This window comes from Oncorhynchus nerka, linkage group LG10 (genome assembly GCF_034236695.1).
Source record: "Oncorhynchus nerka isolate Pitt River linkage group LG10, Oner_Uvic_2.0, whole genome shotgun sequence".
In the NCBI taxonomy this organism is placed as follows: Eukaryota; Metazoa; Chordata; class Actinopteri; order Salmoniformes; family Salmonidae; genus Oncorhynchus; species Oncorhynchus nerka.
In genome coordinates this window covers 3,510,522-3,532,778 of record NC_088405.1, presented here as the reverse complement: position 1 = coordinate 3,532,778, position 22,257 = coordinate 3,510,522, and the positions used below count along the sequence as shown (strand labels likewise).

General features: G+C 50.0%; 1 protein-coding gene across 1 annotated transcript in view; it reads right to left on the bottom strand.

The window, feature by feature from the left end:
- Positions 1 to 22,257, bottom strand: part of LOC135573634 (thrombospondin-2-like) — an 81,324-nt gene that overhangs the window by 34,129 nt on the left and 24,938 nt on the right. The window contains exons 9-11 of the mRNA XM_065022928.1: positions 9,092 to 9,219; positions 7,312 to 7,446; positions 1,596 to 1,814 (exon numbers count right to left, since the gene is read on the bottom strand). Of these exons, the coding sequence (XP_064879000.1) occupies positions 1,596 to 1,814; positions 7,312 to 7,446; positions 9,092 to 9,219 (482 nt within the window). The remainder of the gene's footprint in view (positions 1 to 1,595; positions 1,815 to 7,311; positions 7,447 to 9,091; positions 9,220 to 22,257) is intronic.

Below are 22,257 nucleotides of genomic sequence, written 5' to 3'. Positions count from 1 at the left end.
GCACTGCAGGGCCTGGATTCACCTCTACATCGCCAGAGGAACATAGGAGGAGAAGAATAAGGGTACGGCTAAAAGCAATAAGAATTGGTCGTCTAGAACGTCTGGAACAGAGAGTAAAAGGAGGTTTCTGGGGGCGATAAAATAGCATCAAGGCATAATGTACAGACAAAGGTATGGTAGGATGTGAATACAGTGGAGGTAAACCTAGGTATTGAGTGATGAAGAGAGAGATATTGTCTCTAGAAACATCATTGAAACCAGGAGATGTCATTGCATGTGTGGGTGGTGGAACTAATAAGTTGGATAAGGTATAGTGAGCAGGACTAGAGGCTCTACAGTGAAATAAGCCAATAAACACTAACCAGAACAGCAATGGACAAGACATATTGACATTAAGGAGAGGCATCCTTAGTCGAGTGATCAAAAGGGTCCAGGGAGTGGAGAGGTTGGTTTGGGGGTCACGGCGATTTAGACAGCTAGCCAGGACATCGGTAGCAAGCTAGCATAGGATGGAGGTCTGTTGTTAGCCACCTCTTGCGTTCCGTCAGTAGATTAGTGGGGTTCCGTGTGGTAGAGGGGATTAGTCCAAATCACACAACAACAAAAAAATAAAAACAATAGATATAGTTATAGAGGCCCAAGAAGAAACATAATAATAATAAAAATAAATAAATTGTCCGATTGTCTATTCTGAGAGCAGCCGGTAAGACAGCTAACGGTTAGCAGGCCGCAGATGGGCGTTTAGGTAACGTCGCGACGGAGGAGCCAGCCGGATCTCCTTCGGGTAGATAACGTCGGCAGTCCAGTTGTGAAGGCCCGGTGGGGCTCCGCGTAGGCAGTAAAACGGGTCCGGATAGGTGACTGCAGCCCAGGAGTGATTGACGGAGCTCAGGAGTGATTGACGGAGCTGGCTAGCTCCGGAGTAATTGATGTTTGCTCCGGAATCGACGAAAGCAGATAGACACACGGATAGCAGCCAGCTAGCTGTGAGATCCGGGAGTGAATGTCCAGAGAGCAGTTGAAATCCAGGGACATGGAGAGAAAAATTGGTCCGGTATGTTCCGTTCCGAGCCGCGCTGCGCCGTACAAAACTGGCGATAGATTTTCGAGCTAAAGGATAGCTGATGACCACAAACCGTGGTTAGCTGAATACTAACGAGTTGCCAGTAAAGAAGCTAACTAGCTTCTGATTAGCTTCTGGCTAGCTCCTGGCTAGCTTCTGGCTAGCTTCTTGGAGTTTCTGGCTAGCTTCTGGCTAGCTAATTGGAGTTTCTGGCTAGCTTCTGGCTAGCTTCTTGGAGGATTGCAGATTTAAGGTAAATAATACTTATTTATAAATATAAATTGGTGAGGCGGGTTGCAGGAGAGTGTATTGAAGATGAGTTGATGGAAAATAAAAATAAAATATATGTGGAAAAAGTTGTAAATATATATATATACACGACACGACAAGACGAGGACAAAAGACGTCTGAACTGCTATGCCATCTCGGGGGGAAAGATGCATTATGTGTGTGTGTATGTGAGCGTGTGTGAATGAGTGATACGTTATGTGTGTGTGCCTGGGTGTGTGCCTAAGTGTGTGTTAGTGTGTACCTGTAGACAGTGGTAGGTTGTGTTGTGGTGGCAGGGAAGGATATGATTGGGCCAGCCATCTAGGTCAGAATCTTCAGTACACAGGAAGCCGTCCCCAGCGAAGCCAACGCCACACACACACCGATACACAGTTTCAGACGCCACGCCCAGGTACACACACTCCGCATGCTGACTGCAACGGTGTGTATTGTCTTTACAGGGGTTGTGGTGCTCACAGACCTAAACACAGAAACACACTTACAGTCAAAACACACACTTACAGTCAAAACACACACACACCACACCACACACCACACCACCCCACACTTCACCACACCACACACCACACCACACACCACACACCATACCACACACCACACCACCCCACACTCCACACCACCCCACCCCACACCACACCACCCCACACACACACACACCACACACCACACACCACACCACCCCACACTCCACACCACCCCACCCCACCCCACACCACACCACACACACCACACCACCATACACCACACCACACCACCCCCACCACACACACCACACACCACCACACACCACACCACCCCACACCACACACCACCACACACCACACCACCACACACCACCCCCACCCACACCACCACACACCACCACCCCACACCACACCCCACACCCACACACACACCACACCACCACACACCACCACACCACACCACCCCACACCCCACACCACACACCACACACCACCACACCCCACACCACCACACACCACACCACACCACCACACACCACACACACCACACCACCCCACACACCACACCACACCACCCCACCCCCACCACACACACCACCCCACACCACACCACCCCACACACAACACACACACACACACCACCACACTCCACACCACACCCACACCACCCCACACCCACCACACACACCACACACCACCCCACACACCACACCACACACCACACACCACACCACCCCACACCATCCCACACAACAACACACACACTACACCCCACCACACCCACACCACATACCACCCCCACCACCCCACACCACCCCACACAACACACCACCCCACACCACACACCACCCCACACCACCCCACACCACACATCACACCCCACACCACACCACACACACCACATACCACCCCACACCACACACCACCCCACACCACCCCACACCACCCCACACAACACACCACCCCCACACACCACACCCCACACACACCACACTACACACCACCACACCCACACCACATACCACACCACCCCACACCCACCACACACACCACACACCACCCCACACACCACACCACACACACCACACACCACACCACCCCACACCATCCCACACAACAACACACCACACTACACCCCACCACACTCCACACCACATACCACCCCACACCACCCCACACCACCCCACACAACACACCACCCCACACACACCACACACCACCCCACACCACCCCACACCACACATCACACCCACCCCACACCACACCACACACACCACATACCACCCCACACCACACACCACCCCACACCACCCCACACCACCCCACACAACACACCACCCCACACACACCACACCCCACACAACCACACACACACCACCACACCCACACCACATACCACACCACCCCACACCCACCACACACACCACACACCACCCCACACACCACACCACACACACCCACACCACACCACCCCACACCATCCCACACAACAACACACCACACTACACCCCACCACACCCACACCACATACCACCCCACACCACCCCCACACCACCCCACACACACACCACCCCACACACACCACACACCACCCCACACCACCCCACACACACATCACACCCACCCCACACCCACCACACACACCACACCACCCCACACCACACACCACCCCACACCACCCCACACAACACACCACCCCACACACACACACCCCACACCACCCCACACCCACCACACTCCACACCACATACCACCCCACACCACCCCACACCACACACACCACACACCACCCCACACCACCCAACACACCACACACACACCACACTACACACCACACACACACCACCACACCCACACCACCACACACCACACCACCACACCCCACACCACACACCACCCCACACCACCCCACACAACACACCACACTACACACCACACACACCACACACACACCACCACACCCCACCACATCACCCCACACCACACACCACCCCACACCACACACCACACCACCCCACACAACAACACACCACACTCCACACACATCACCCCACACAACACACCACCCCACCCCACACCACACACCACACCACACACCCCACACACCACACCACCCCACACCCATCCCACACACACACACCACACACCACCCCCCCACACCACCCCCACCACACCACACACCACCCCACACCACACCACCACACACCACCACACCCCACACCACGCCACCACCACACCACCACCACACACCACACACACACACCACCCCACACACCACACCACCCCACCCCACCCCACACCACCCACACACCACCCCACACCACACCACACACAACAACCACCACCACACACCACACCACCACACCCACACCACATACCACACCACCCCACACCCACCACACACACCACACACCACCCCACACACCACACCACACACCCACACACCACACCACCCACACCATCCCACACAACAACACACCACACACACCCCACCACACCACACCACATACCACCCCACACCACACACCACCCCACACAACACACCACCCTACACACACCACACACCACCCCACACCACCCCACACCACACATCACACCCACCCCACACCACACCACACACACCACATACCACCCCACACCACACACCACCCCACACCACCCCACACCACACACAACACACCACCCCACACACACACACCCCCACACACCACACACACACCACCACACCCACACACACCACACCACCCCCCACACCCACCACACACCACCACACCACCCCACACACCACACCACACACACACCACACCACCCCACACCATCCCACACAACAACACACCACACTACACCCCACCACACTCCACACCACATACCACCCCACACCACCCACACACCACCCCACACAACACACCACCCCACACACACCCACACCACCCCACACCACCCCACACCACACATCACACCCACCCCACACCACACCACACACACCACATACCACCCCACACCACCACCACACCCACACCACCCCACACCACCCCACACAACACACCACCCCACACACACCACACCCCACACACACCACACACACACCACCACACCACACACACCACACCACCCCACACCCACCACACACACCACACACCACCCCCACACCACACCCCACACCACACACCACACCACCCCACACCATCCCACACAACAACACACCACACACACACCCCACCACACCCACACCACATACCACCCCACACCACCCCACACCACCCCACACACACCACACCACCCCACACACACCACACACCACCCCACACCACCCCACACCACACACACACACCCACCCCACCCACACCACCACACCACATACCACCCCACACCACACACCACCCCACACCACCCCACACAACCACCACCCACACACACACACACCCCACACCACCCCACACCACACCCACCCCACCCACACCACATACCACACCACCCACACCACCCCACCACACCACACACCACCCCACACCACCCACACACCACACTACACACCACACTACACACCACACTACACACCACCACACCCACACCACCACCCCACACCACACCACACCACACACCACCCCACACCACCCCACACAACACACCACACTACACACCACACACCACACCACCACACCCCACCACCACACCCCACCACATCCACACCCACACCACCCCACACCACACACCACCACCCCACACACAACACACCACACTCCACACCACATCACCCCACACAACACACCACCCCACCCCACACCACACACCACACCACACCACCCCACACACCACACCACCCCACACCCACCCCACACCCACACACCACACACCACCCCACACCACCCCACACCACACACCACACCACACCACCCCACACCCACCCCACACCCACCCCACACCACACACCCCCCACAACACCCCACACACCACACCACACCACCCCACACCCACCCCACACCACCCCACACACCACACCACCCCACACCCACCCCACACCACACACCACCCCACACCACCCCACACCACCCCACAACACACACCACACCACCCCACACCCACCACACCCCACCACCACCCCACACCACCCCACACCCACCCCACACCACACACACCACACACCCCCCACCCCACACCCCACACCACACACCCCACCACACCCACACCACCACACCACACCACCCCACACCACCACACTCCACACCACACCATACCACACCCCACATCACACACCACACCCCACACCACACACCACACCACAGCACACCCCACATCACACCACCACACTCCACTCCACCACACCCCACACCACCCCACCCCACCCCACACATTACATTACATTTACATTCACACCACACACCACATCACCCCACACCACACACCACCACACACACCACCCCACCACACACACCACACTACACACCACACCACACTACACACCACCACACCCACACCACACCACACCACACCACCCTACACCACACACACCACACCACACCACCATACCACTACACACACCACACACCACACACCACACCCCACACCACTCCACACCACACACCACACTCCACACCACCCCACACCACCACACTCCACCACCATACCACTACACACACCACACCACACACCACACCCCACACCACACACCCCACACCACACCACCCCACACCACACCACACACACCACACCACCCCATCCCACACCACACACACCACACCACATCACACACCCCACACCACATCACACACCCCACACCACACTCCACACCACACTCCACACCATACCACACCCCACCTCACACACACTCCACACCACACCACACCACACCACACCCCACACCACACCCCACACCCCACACCACACCACAGCACACCCCACATCACACACACCACACACACCACCCCACACCACACCACACACCCCACACCACACCACACACACCCCACACCACACCACACCACACCACACTCCACACCACACCGCACTCCACACCACCACACCACACCATACCCCACATCACACACACTCCACACCACACCACATCACACACACTCCACACCACCACACCACACCACACCCCACATCACACACACTCCACACCACACCACACCCCACACCACACCACACCCCACACCCCACACCACACCACAGCACACCCCACATCACACACACACCACACCACACACACCACACCCCACACCACACCCCACCACACACCACCACACACCACCACACCACACCACACACCACCACACCACACCACACCACACCACACACCACCACACCACACACCACCACACCACACCACACCACACACCACCACACCACACACCACCACACCACACCACACCACCACACACCACCACACCACACCACACACCACACCATACCACATTCCACCCCACACCACAGCACGCACCACACACACCACACCACACCCCACCCCACACCACACCCCACACCACCACTGGCCTGTTTGGTGTTGTTGGCGTCTTCCAGTCCGAGACCGTAGGGTTGGTTGCCGTGATATCGGGGGGGGCAGGGGTGACAGTGGAACCCTGGGTCTGTGTTCACACACTCGGTCACACACACACCCTGCAACACACACTACAGGAGAGAGGTTACACACACCCTGCAACACACACTGCAGGAGACAGGTTACACACACACCCTGCAACACACACTACAGGAGAGAGGTTACACACACACCCTACAACACACACTGTAGGAGAGAGGTTACACACCCTGCAACACACACTGCAGGACAGGAGAGAGGTTACACATACACCCTACAACACACACTACAGGAAAGAGGTTACACACACACACCCTGCAACACACACTACAGGACAGGAGAGAGGTTACACACACACCCTGCAACACACACTACAGGACAGGAAAGAGGTTACACACACACCCTGCAACACACACTGCAGGAGACAGGTTACACACACACACCTTGCAACACACACTACAGGAGAGAGGTTACACACACACCCTGCAACACACACTACATGAGAGAGGTTACACACACCCTGCAACACACATTGTAGGAGAGAGGTTACACACACACCCTGCAACACACATTGTAGGAGAGAGGTTACACACACCCTGCAACACACACTACAGGAGAGAGGTTACACACACCCTGCAACACACACTACAGGAGAGAGGTTACACACACCCTACAACACACACTACAGGAGAGAGGTTACACACCCTGCAACACACACTACAGGAGAGAGGTTACACACACCCTGCAACACACACTACAGGAGAGAGGTTACACACACCCTGCAACACACACTACAGGAGAGAGGTTACACACACCCTACAACACACACTACAGGAGAGAGGTTACACACCCTGCAACACACACTACAGGAGAGAGGTTACACACCCTGCAACACACACTACAGGAGAGAGGTTACACACACCCTACAACACACACTACAGGAGAGAGGTTACACACCCTGCAACACACACTACAGGAGAGAGGTTACACACACCCTGCAACACACACTACAGGAGAGAGGTTACACACACCCTACAACACACACTACAGGAGAGAGGTTACACACCCTGCAACACACACTACAGGAGAGAGGTTACACACACCCTGCAACACACACTACAGGAGAGAGGTTACACACACCCTGCAACACACACTACAGGAGAGAGGTTACACACACCCTGCAACACACACTACAGGAGAGAGGTTACACACACCCTGCAACACACACTACAGGAGAGAGGTTACACACACCCTACAACACACACTACAGGAGAGAGGTTACACACCCTGCAACACACACTACAGGAGAGAGGTTACACACACCCTGCAACACACACTACAGGAGAGAGGTTACACACACCCTGCAACACACACTACAGGAGAGAGGTTACACACACCCTGCAACACACACTACAGGAGAGAGGTTACACACCCTGCAACACACACTACAGGAGAGAGGTTACACACACACCCTGCAACACACACTACAGGAGAGAGGTTACACACCCTGCAACACACACTACAGGAGAGAGGAAGCACACACCCTGCAACACACACTACAGGAGAGAGGTTACACACACCCTGCAACACACACTACAGGAGAGAGGAAGCACACACCCTGCAACACACACTACACACACAGAGATAGAGTGTGTGTGTGTGTGTGTGTGTGTGTGTGTGTGTGTGTGTGTGTGTGTGTGTGTGTGTGTGTGTGTGTGTGTGTGTGTGTGTATTTACTTCATCCTGGTCTTCACAGACAGAGCCATTTCCATGGTAACCCAGTGGACAGGGCCCACATTCCCATGAGCCATCAGTCTCAGAGTGGCAGGAGACCCCAGGGAAGCAGGGCCTAGAAAGACAGCTGTCTACACAGAGAGAGAGAGGAAGGCCAAAGAGTATGATTGGTAGAATTGACTATAAAATGTTAAAACAGACAAGAGCGCTCCAGTGGTAGTGGACACAAACAATGACAGAAATATAATTGAGTTCCATAATAACCAACTCTGGACAGGTACATCACCCTTGTCTTATTCAGCCCTAATATATTCAACAATCAATCCCTAATATTCATACGGCAATAACTTCTACACAATAGAAAACACAGTAGGCATTTTCTCCCACATACTGTAGGCATACTCCTCTCTTTTCACACATGCTACTGTTTAGAGATTATTTTCATTGAGAACTTGAAACCGACCATGGAGGTTATGAATTTCAAGTTATTTTTGAAGACTATTCCAAAGAATGGAAGGTGAGTACAAAAAGGTATCTTTTGGCATACCACTCTTAAATCTAAAAGGAACAGTGTTGGTTTCATTCCTTCTAGTGGAATAGTTATTGTTATCCCTGACCAAGTTAAAGTTGTTTCAAGGTGCTTGGGGACCATACTGTGGACAATCTGATGAACAAGACAAACCTTGATCTGACAGAGACTCCTCCACTTTGAGGAGGAGAGAGACTGACAGAGACTCCTCCACTTTGAGGAGGAGAGAGACTGACAGAGACTCCTCCACTTTTAGGAGGAGAGAGACTGACAGAGACTCCTCCACTTTGAGGAGGAGAGAGACTGACAGAGACTCCTCCACTTTGAGGGGGAGAGAGACTGACAGAGACTCATCGACTTTGAGGAGGAGAGAGACTGACAGAGACTCCTCCACTTTGAGGAGGAGAGAGACTGACAGAGACTCCTCCACTTTGAGGAGGAGAGAGACTGACAGAGACTCCTCCACTTTGAGGAGGAGAGAGACTGACAGAGACTCCTCCACTTTGAGGAGGAGAGACTGACAGAGACGCCTCCACTTTGAGGAGGAGAGAGACTGACAGAGACTCCTCCACTTTGAGGAGGAGAGAGACGGACAGAGACTCCTCCGCTTTGAGGAGGAGAGAGACTGACAGAGACTCCTCCACTTTGAGGAGGAGAGAGACGGACAGAGACTCCTCCACTTTGAGGAGGAGAGAGACTGACAGAGACTCCTCCACTTTGAGGAGGAGAGAGACTGACAGAGACTCCTCCGCTTTGAGGAGGAGAGAGACTGACAGAGACTCCTCCACTTTGAGGAGGAGAGAGACTGACAGAGACTCCTCCACTTTGAGGAGGAGAGAGACTGACAGAGACTCCTCCACTTTGAGGAGGAGAGAGACGGACAGAGACTCCTCCACTTTGAGGAGGAGAGAGACTGACAGAGACTCCTCCACTTTGAGGAGGAGAGAGACTGACAGAGACTCCTCCGCTTTGAGGAGGAGAGAGACTGACAGAGACTCCTCCACTTTGAGGAGGAGAGAGACTGACAGAGACTCCTCCACTTTGAGGAGGAGAGAGACTGACAGAGACTCCTCCACTTTGAGGAGGAGAGAGACTGACAGAGACTCCTCCACTTTGAGGAGGAGGCTTTCAAAGTGCAAATGGTCAAGATGGGTATGTACTGGAAGTCTAAGAACAATGTCCCCACCCTCTGGAACAGCCTGCCAGAGAACCTGAGGGGGACCAAGAGGCATGGAGAGGCAGCCTTTAGTTACTATGCCCCCACCCTCTGGAACAGCCTGCCAGAGAACCTGAGGGGGACCAAGAGGCATGGAGAGGCAGCCTTTAGTTACTATGCCTCCAGCCTCTGGAATAGCCTGCCAGAGAACCTGAGGGGGACCAAGAGGCATGGAGAGGCAGCCTTTAGTTACTATGCCCCCAGCCTCTGGAATAGCCTGCCAGAGAACCTGACCGGGACCGAAACTGTGGAAACTGTGGAGATCTTAAAATACAAATTTTTCACTTTGCTTTTCCTCAGGGTGCTTTTTAGTCGTTCAGTTTTTATTGTCGTTCAGCCTCTGAGAATACCGAATACGGTGACTGAGTAACGAATAATAACGAATACAGTGACTGACTATTAAAACCTACCCAAACCAGAAACCGTGGATAGACGGCGGCATTCTCGCAAAACTGAAAGCACGAACCACCACATTTAAACCATGGAAAGGTGACTGGGAATAATGGCAGAATACAAACAGTGTAGTTATTCCCTACGTAAGAAAATAAAACATGTAAAATGTCAGTTCAGAGACAAAGTGGAATTGCAATTCAACGGCTCAGACACGAGATGTATGTGGCAGGGTCTACAGACAATCACAGACTACAAAGGGAAAACCTGCCACGTCGGACACCGACGTCTTGCTTCCGGACAGGATAAAGACCTTCTTCGCCCGATTTGAGGATAACACAGTGCCACCGACCGCTACCAAGTACTGTGGGCTCTCCTTCTCCGTGGCCGATGTGAGTAAGACGTTTAAGCGTGTTAACACTCGCATGGCTGCCGGCCCAGACGGCATCCATAGCCACGTCATCAGAGCATGCGCAGACCAGCTGGCTGGAGTGTTTACGGACATATTCAATCACTCCCTATCCGTGTCCTCATGCCCAGACTAGCTGGCTGGAGTGTTTACAGACATATTCAATCACTCCCTATCCGTGTCCTCATGCCCAGACCAGCTGGCTGGAGTGTTACAGACATATTCAATCACTCCCTATCCGTGTCCTCAGAGCAGACCAGCTGGCTGGAGTGTTTACGGGCATATTCAATCACTCCCTATCCGTGTCCTCAGAGCAGACCAGCTGGCTGGAGTGTTTACGGACATATTCAATCTCTCCCTATCCGTGTCCTTATGCCCAGACCAGCTGGCTGGAGTGTTACAGACATATTCAATCTCTCCCTATCCGTGTCCTCATGCCCAGACCAGCTGGCTGGAGTGTTTACGGACATATTCAATCACTCCCTATCCGTGTCCTCATGCCCAGACCAGCTGGCTGGAGTGTTACAGACATATTCAATCACTCCCTATCCATGTCCTCATGCCCAGACCAGCTGGCTGGAGTGTTACAGACATATTCAATCACTCCCTATACGTGTCCTCATGCCCAGACCAGCTGGCTGGAGTGTTACAGACATATTCAATCTCTCCCTATCCGTGTCCTCAGAGCAGACCAGCTGGCTGGAGTGTTACAGACATATTCAATCACTCCCTATCCGTGTCCTCATGCCCAGACCAGCTGGCTGGAGTGTTACAGACATATTCAATCACTCCCTATCCGTGTCCTCATGCCCAGACCAGCTGGCTGGAGTGTTACAGACATATTCAATCACTCCCTATACGTGTCCTCAGAGCAGACCAGCTGGCTGGAGTGTTACAGACATATTCAATCTCTCCCTATCCGTGTCCTCAGAGCAGACCAGCTGGCTGGAGTGTTACAGACATATTCAATCACTCCCTATCCGTGTCCTCATGCCCAGACCAGCTGGCTGGAGTGTTACAGACATATTCAATCACTCCCTATCCGTGTCCTCATGCCCAGACCAGCTGGCTAGAGTGTTACAGACATATTCAATGACTCCCTATCCGTGTCCTCATGCCCAGACCAGCTGGCTGGAGTGTTTACAGACATATTCAATCTCTCCCTATCCGTGTCCTCAGAGCAGACCAGCTGGCTGGAGTGTTACAGACATATTCAATGACTCCCTATCCGTGTCCTCATGCCCAGACCAGCTGGCTGGAGTGTTTACGGACATATTCAATCACTCCCTATCCGTGTCCTCAGAGCAGACCAGCTGGCTGGAGTGTTTACGGGCATATTCAATCACTCCCTATCCGTGTCCTCAGAGCAGACCAGCTGGCTGGAGTGTTTACGGACATATTCAATCACTCCCTATCCGTGTCCTTATGCCCAGACCAGCTGGCTGGAGTGTTTACAGACATATTCAATCACTCCCTATCCGTGTCCTCATGCCCAGACCAGCTGGCTGGAGTGTTACAGACATATTCAATCACTCCCTATCCGTGTCCTCATGCCCAGACCAGCTGGCTGGAGTGTTTACGGACATATTCAATCACTCCCTATCCGTGTCCTCAGAGCAGACCAGCTGGCTGGAGTGTTACAGACATATTTAATCTCTCCCTATCCGTGTCCTCAGAGCAGACCAGCTGGCTGGAGTGTTACAGACATATTCAATCTCTCCCTATCCGTGTCCTCAGAGCAGACCAGCTGGCTGGAGTGTTTACGGGCATATTCAATCACTCCCTATCCGTGTCCTCAGAGCAGACCAGCTGGCTGGAGTGTTACAGACATATTCAATCTCTCCCTATCCGTGTCCTCATGCCCAGACCAGCTGGCTGGAGTGTTACAGACATATTCAATCACTCCCTATCCGTATCCTCAGAGCAGACCAGCTGGCTGGAGTGTTTACAGACATATTCAATCTCTCCCTATCCGTGTCCTCATGCCCAGACCAGCTGGCTGGAGTGTTACAGACATATTCAATCACTCCCTATCCGTGTCCTCATGCCCAGACCAGCTGGCTGGAGTGTTACAGACATATTCAATTGGACACTCCCTATCCACGTCTGCTGTCCCCACTTGCTTCAAGATGTCCACCATTGTTCCTGTACCCAAGAAAGCAAAGGTAACTGAACTAAATGTCTATCGCCCCGTAGCACTCACTTCTGTCATCATGAAGTGCTTTGAGAGGCCAGTTAAGGATCATATCACCTCTACCTTACCTGACACCCTAGACCCACTTCAATTTGCTTAGATCCACAGACGATGCAATCGCCATCGCACTGCACATTGACCTATCCCATCTGGACAAGAGGAACAAGAGGAATGCCTATGTATAATGCTGTTCATTGACTATAGCTCAGCATTCAACACCATAGTACCCTCCAAGCTCATCATTAAGCTCATGGTCCTAGGTCTGAACCCTGCCCTCTGCAACTGGGTCCTGGACTTCCTGACTGTCTGCCCCAGGTGGGGAAGGTAGGGAACAACAACTCCACTTTGCTGATCCTAAACACAGGGACCTCGCAAGAGTGCGTGCTCAGCCCCTTCCTGTACTCTCTGTTCACCCATGGCTGCGTGGCCACACACGCCTCCAACCCAATCATCAGGTTTGCAGATGACACAACAGTAGTGGGCTTGATTACCCAGAATGACGAGACAGCCTACAGAGAGGAGGTGAGGGCACTCGGAGTGTGGTGTCAGGAAAACAACCTCCCACCAAACATCCACAAAACAAAGCAGCTGATTGTGGAATTCAGGAAACAGCAGAGGGAGCAGCCCCCTATCCACATCGACGGGACTGCAGTGGACAAGGTGGAAAGCTTCAAGTTCCTCGGCGTACACATCACTGACAACCTGAAATGGTCCACCCACACAGACAGTGTGGTGAAGTAGGCGCAAAAGCGCCTCTTCAACCTCAGGAGGCTGAAGAAATTTGCCTTGGCCACTAAAACCCTCGTAAACTTTTACACATGCACAATTGAGAGCATCCTGTCGGGCTGTATCACTGCCTGGTACGGCAACTGCACCGCCCGCAACCGCAGGGCTCTCCAGAGGGGGGTGTGGTCTGCCCAACAAATCACCGGGGGCAAACTACCTGCCCTCCAGGACACCTACACCACCCGATGTCACTTTCTTTTACCTTTGGATTTGTGTGTATTGCTGTGAATTGTTAGATATTACTGCACTGTTGGAGCTAGGAACACAAACATTTAGTTAGATATTACTGCTCTGTTGGAGCTAGGAACACAAGCGTTTAGTTAGATATTACTGCTCTGTTGGAGCTAGGAACACAAGCGTTTAGTTAGATATTACTGCTCTGTTGGAGCTAGGAACACAAGCGTTTAGTTAGATATTACTGCTCTGTTGGAGCTAGGAACACAAGCGTTTAGTTAGATATTACTGCTCTGTTGGAGCTAGGAACACAAGCATTTAGTTAGATATTACTGCTCTGTTGGAGCTAGGAACACAAGCGTTTAGTTAGATATTACTGCTCTGTTGGAACTAGGAACACAATCATTTAGTTAGATATTACTGCTCTGTTGGAGCTAGGAACACAAGCATTTAGTTAGATATTACTGCTCTGTTGGAACTAGGAACACAAGCATTTAGTTAGATATTACTGCTCTGTTGGAGCAAGAAACACAAGCATTTAGTTAGATATTACTGGACTGTTGGAGCTAGAAACACAAGCATTTAGTTAGATACTTCTGCTCTGTTGGAGCTAGAAACAAGCATTTCACTGTTGGAGCTAGAAACACAAGCATTTAGTTAGGTACTACTGCTCTGTTGGAACACAAGCATTTAGCTAGGAACACAAGCATTTAGTTAGGTACTACTGCTCTGTTGGAGCTAGGAACACAAGCATTTAGTTAGGTACTACTGCTCTGTTGGAGCTAGAAACACAAGCATTTAGTTAGGTACTACTGCTCTGTTGGAGCTAGAAACACAAGCATTTAGTTAGGTACTACTGCTCTGTTGGAGCTAGGAACACAAGCATTTAGTTAGGTACTACTGCTCTGTTGGAGCTAGGAACACAAGCATTTAGTTAGGTACTACTGCTCTGTTGGAGCTAGGAACACAAGCATTTAGTTAGGTACTACTGCTCTGTTTAGGAACACAAGCATTTAGTTAGGTACTACTGCTCTGTTGGAGCTAGGAACACAAGCATTTAGTTAGGTACTACTGCTCTGTTGGAGCTAGGAACACAAGCATTTAGTTAGGTACTACTGCTCTGTTGGAGCTAGGAACACAAGCATTTAGTTAGGTACTACTGCTCTGTTGGAGCTAGGAACACAAGCATTTAGTTTACTACTGCTCTGGTAGGAACACAACTACTGCTCTGTTGGAGCTAGAAACACAAGCATTTAGTTAGGTACTACTGCTCTGTTGGAGCTAGGAACACAAGCATTTAGTTAGGTACTACTGCTCTGTTGGAGCTAGGAACACAAGCATTTAGTTAGGTACTACTGCTCTGTTGGAGCTAGGAACACAAGCATTTAGTTAGGTACTACTGCTCTGTTGGAGCTAGGAACACAAGCATTTAGTTAGGTACTACTGCTCTGTTGGAGCTAGGAACACAAGCATTTAGTTAGGTACTACTGCTCTGTTGGAGCTAGGAACACAAGCATTTAGTTAGGTACTACTGCTCTGTTGGAACTAGGAACACAAGCATTTAGTTAGGTACTACTGCTCTGTTGGAGCTAGGAACACAAGCATTTAGTTAGGTACTACTGCTCTGTTGGAGCTAGGAACACAAGCATTTAGTTAGGTACTACTGCTCTGTTGGAGCTAGGAACACAAGCATTTAGTTAGGTACTACTGCTCTGTTTAGGAACACAAGCATTTAGTTAGGTACTACTGCTCTGTTGGAGCTAGAACACAAGCATTTAGTTAGGTACTACTGCTCTGTTGGAGCTAGGAACACAAGCATTTAGTTAGGTACTACTGCTCTGTTGGAGCTAGGAACACAAGCATTTAGTTAGGTACTACTGCTCTGTTGGAGCTAGGAACACAAGCATTTAGTTAGGTACTACTGCTCTGTTGGAGCTAGGAACACAAGCATTTAGTTAGGTACTACTGCTCTGTTGCTCATTTGTTGGTACTAGCTAGGAACACAAGCATTTAGTTAGGTACTACTGCTCTGTTGGAGCTAGGAACACAAGCATTTAGCATTTAGGTACTACTGCTCTGTTGGAGCTAGGAACACAAGCATTTAGTTAGGTACTACTGCTCTGTTGGAGCTAGGAACACAAGCATTTAGTTAGGTACTACTGCTCTGTTGGAGCTAGGAACACAAGCATTTAGTTAGGTACTACTGCTCTGTTGGAGCTAGGAACACAAGCATTTAGTTAGGTACTACTGCTCTGTTGGAGCTAGGAACACAAGCATTTAGTTAGGTACTACTGCTCTGTTGGAGCTAGGAACACAAGCATTTAGTTAGGTACTACTGCTCTGTTGGAGCTAGGAAACACAAGCATTTAGTTAGGTACTACTGCTCTGTTGGAGCTAGGAACACAAGCATTTAGTTAGGTACTACTGCTCTGTTGGAGCTAGGAACACAAGCATTTAGTTAACTACTGCTCAGCTAGCATTTAGTTAGGTACTACTGCTCTGTTGGAGGAACACAAGCTAGGTACTAACTAGGAACACAAGCATTTAGTTAGGTACTACTGCTCTGTTGGAGCTAGGAACACAAGCATTTAGTTAGGTACTACTGCTCTGTTGGAGCTAGGAACACAAGCATTTAGTTAGGTACTACTGCTCTGTTGGAGCTAGAAACACAAGCATTTAGTTAGGTACTACTGCTCTGTTGGAGCTAGAACACAAGCATTTAGTTAGGTACTACTGCTCTGTTGGAGCTAGGAACACAAGCATTTAGTTAGGTACTACTGCTCTGTTGGAGCTAGAAACACAAGCATTTAGTTAGGTACTACTGCTCTGTTGGAGCTAGAACACAAGCATTTAGTTAGGTACTACTGCTCTGTTGGAGCTGTTAGGAACACAAGCATTTAGTTAGGTACTACTGCTCTGTTGGAGCTAGGAACACAAGCATTTAGTTAGGTACTACTGCTCTGTTGGAGCTAGGAACACAAGCATTTAGTTAGGTACTACTGCTCTGTTGGAGCTAGGAACACAAGCATTTAGTTAGGTACTACTGCTCTGTTGGAGCTAGGAACACAAGCATTTAGTTAGGTACTACTGCTCTTGGAGCTAGGAACACAAGCATTTAGTTAGGTACTACTGCTCTGTTGGAGCTAGGAACACAAGCATTTAGTTAGGTACTACTGCTCTGTTGGAGCTAGGAACACAAGCATTTAGTTAGGTACTACTGCTCTGTTGGAGCTAGGAACACAAGCATTTAGTTAGGTACTACTGCTCTGTTGGAGCTAGGAACACAAGCATTTAGTTAGGTACTACTGCTCTGTTGGAGCTAGGAACACAAGCATTTAGTTAGGTACTACTGCTCTGTTGGAGCTCTGTTGGAGCTAGAGCTAAACACAAGCATTTTTAGTTACTGCTCTGTTGGACTAGAAACACAACATTTAGTTAGGTACTACTGCTCTGTTGGAGCTAGGAACACAAGCATTTAGTTAGGTACTACTGCTCTGTTGGAGCTAGGAAACACAAGCATTTAGGAACACAAGCATTTAGGTACTACTGCTCTGTTGCTAGGAACACAAGCATTTGTTGGTACTACTGCTCTGTTGGAGCTAGGAACACAAGCATTTAGTTAGGTACTACTGCTCTGTTGCTCATTTAGTTAGGTACTACTGCTCTGTTGGAGCTAGGAACACAAGCATTTAGTTAGGTACTACTGCTCTGTTGGAGCTAGGAACACAAGCATTTAGTTAGGTACTACTGCTCTGTTGGAGCTAGGAACACAAGCATTTAGTTAGGTACTACTGCTCTGTTGGAGCTAGGAACACAAGCATTTTTAGTTACTGCTCTGTACTAGGAACACAAGCATTTAGTTGTACTACTGCTCTGTTGGAGCTAGGAACACAAGCATTTAGTTAGGTACTACTGCTCTGTTGGAGCTAGGAACACAAGCATTTAGTTAGGTACTACTGCTCTGTTGGAGCTAGGAACACAAGCATTTTTAGTTACTGGTACTAGAAACACAAGCATTTAGTTAGGTACTACTGCTCTGTTGGAGCTAGAAACAACATTTAGTTAGGTAACTGCATAGAAACACAAGCATTTAGTTAGGTACTACTGCTCTGTTGGAGCTAGAACACAAGCATTTAGTTAGGTACTACTGCTCTGTTGGAGCTAGGAACACAAGCATTTAGGTACTACTGCTCTGTTGGAGCTAGGAACACAAGCATTTAGTTAGGTACTACTGCTCTGTTGGAGCTAGGAACACAAGCATTTAGTTAGGTACTACTGCTCTGTTGGAGCTGCATTTAGTTAGGTACTAGCTAGGAACACAAGCATTTTTAGTTACTGCTCTGTTGGAGCTAGGAACACAAGCATTTAGTTAGGTACTACTGCTCTGTTGGAGCTAGGAACACAAGCATTTAGTTAGGTACTACTGCTCTGTTGGAGCTAGGAACACAAGCATTTAGTTAGGTACTACTGCTCTGTTGGAGCTAGGAACACAAGCATTTAGTTAGGTACTACTGCTCTGTTGGAGCTAGGAAACACAAGCATTTAGTTAGGTACTACTGCTCTGTTGGAGCTAGGAACACAAGCATTTAGTTAGGTACTACTGCTCTGTTGGAGCTAGAAACACAAGCATTTAGTTAGGTACTACTGCTCTGTTGGAGCTAGAAACACAAGCATTTAGTTAGGTACTACTGCTCTGTTGGAGCTCTGTTGGAGCTAGGAACACAAGCATTTAGTTAGGTACTACTGCTCTGTTGGAGCTAGGAACACAAGCATTTAGTTAGGTACTACTGCTCTGTTGGAGCTAGGAACACAAGCATTTAGTTAGGTACTACTGCTCTGTTGGAGCTAGGAACACAAGCATTTAGTTAGGTACTACTGCTCTGTTGGAGCTAGGAACACAAGCATTTAGTTAGGTACTACTGCTCTGTTGGAGCTAGGAACACAAGCATTTAGTTAGGTACTACTGCTCTGTTGGAGCTAGGAACACAAGCATTTAGTTAGGTACTACTGTTGCTCTGTTGGAGCTCTAGAAACACAAGCATTTAGTTAGGTACTACTGCTCTGTTGGAGCTAGGAACACAAGCATTTAGTTAGGTACTACTGCTCTGTTGGAGCTAGGAACACAAGCATTTAGTTAGGTACTACTGCTCTGTTGGAGCTAGGAACACAAGCATTTAGTTAGGTACTACTGCTCTGTTGGAGCTAGGAACACAAGCATTTAGTTAGGTACTACTGCTCTGTTGGAGCTAGGAACACAAGCATTTAGTTAGGTACTACTGCTCTGTTGGAGCTAGGAACACAAGCATTTAGTTAGGTACTACTGCTCTGTTGGAGCTAGGAACACAAGCATTTGTTAGGTACTACTGCTCTAGGAACACAAGCATTTAGTTAGGTACTACTGCTCTGTTGGAGCTAGGAACACAAGCATTTAGTTAGGTACTACTGCTCTGTTGGAGCTAGGAACACAAGCATTTAGTTAGGTACTACTGCTCTGTTGGAGCTAGGAACACAAGCATTTAGTTAGGTACTACTGCTCTGTTGGAGCTAGAAACACAAGCATTTAGTTAGGTACTACTGCTCTGTTGGAGCTAGGAACACAAGCATTTAGTTAGGTACTACTGCTCTGTTGGAGCTAGAAACACAAGCATTTAGTTAGGTACTACTGCTCTGTTGGAGCTAGGAACACAAGCATTTAGTTAGGTACTACTGCTCTGTTGGAGCTAGGAACACAAGCATTTAGTTAGGTACTACTGCTACTGCACTCTGTTGGTTAGTACTAGAGCTAGGAACACAAGCATTTAGTTAGGTACTACTGCTCTGTTGGAGCTAGGAACACAAGCATTTAGTTAGGTACTACTGCTCTGTTGGAGCTAGGAACACAAGCATTTAGTTAGGTACTACTGCTCTGTTGGAGCTAGGAACACAAGCATTTAGTTAGGTACTACTGCTCTGTTGGAGCTAGGAACACAAGCATTTAGTTAGGTACTACTGCTCTGTTGGAGCTAGGAACACAAGCATTTAGTTAGGTACTACTGCTCTGTTGGAGCTAGGAACACAAGCATTTAGTTAGGTACTACTGCTCTGTTCTGCATTTAGTTAGGTACTACTGCTCTGTTGGAGCTAGAAACTAGGAACACAAGCATTTAGTTAGGTACTACTGCTCTAGGAACACAAGCATTTAGTTAGACTGCTCTGTTGGGAACACAAGCATTTAGTTAGGTACTACTGCTCTGTTGGAGCTAGGAACACAAGCATTTAGTTAGGTACTACTGCTCTGTTGGAGCTAGGAACACAAGCATTTAGTTAGGTACTACTGCTCTGTTGGAGCTAGAACTAGGAATCAAGCACAAGCATTTAGTTTAGCTAGGAACACAAGCATTTAGTTAGGTACTACTGCTCTGTTGGAGCTAGGAACACAAGCATTTTTAGTTGTTAGGTACTACTGCTCTGTTGGAGCTAGGAACACAAGCATTTAGTTAGGTACTACTGCTCTGTTGGAGCTAGAACACAAGCATTTAGTTAGGTACTACTGCTCTGTTGGAGCTAGAAACACAAGCATTTAGTTAGGTACTACTGCTCTGTTGGAGCTAGGAACACAAGCATTTAGTTAGGTACTACTGCTCTGTTGGAGCTAGGAACAAGCATTTAAGCTATTTAGTAGGAACACAAGCATTTAGGTACTACTGCTCTGTTGGAGCTAGGAACACAAGCATTTAGTTAGGTACTACTGCTCTGTTGGAGCTAGGAACACAAGCATTTTTAGTTACTGCTCTGTTGGAGCTAGGAACACAAGCATTTAGTTAGGTACTACTGCTCTGTTGGAGCTAGGAACACAAGCATTTAGTTAGGTACTACTGCTCTGTTGGAGCTAGGAACACAAGCATTTAGTTAGGTACTACTGCTCTGTTGGAGCTAGGAACACAAGCATTTAGTTAGGTACTACTGCTCTGTTGGAAGTAGTTTTCACACCCTGGCCTTAGTTATCTGTGTTTTCTGTATTCTTTAGGTTATTCCTGGCCTAACCAGGGTGTGACATGGGTGATTTATTGTGTGTTTTCTTGTCTAGGGGTTTATCAGATTTATGGGGTTGTGTTCAGTGTAGTTGTCTAGGTAGGTCTATGGTTGCCTAGAGTGGTTCTCAATCAGAGGCAGGTGTTTATCATTGTCTCTGATTGGGAACCATATTTAGGCAGCCATATTCTTTGGGTATTTTGTGGGTGGTTGTTTCCTGTCTCTGTGTTCTCTGCACCAGTTAGGACTGGTTTGGTTTTGCCACATTTTGTATTCGTATAGTGTTTTCGTCTTTATTAAAGATGCTTAACAATAACCACGCTGCATTTTGGTCCTCCTCTCCTTCCCAGGAAGAAAACACGTTACACTAGGAACACAAGCATTTAGCCGCACCCGCAATAACATCTGCTAAATATGTGTAAGTGACCGATAACATTTGATTTGATTTGAGCAGAAAGGC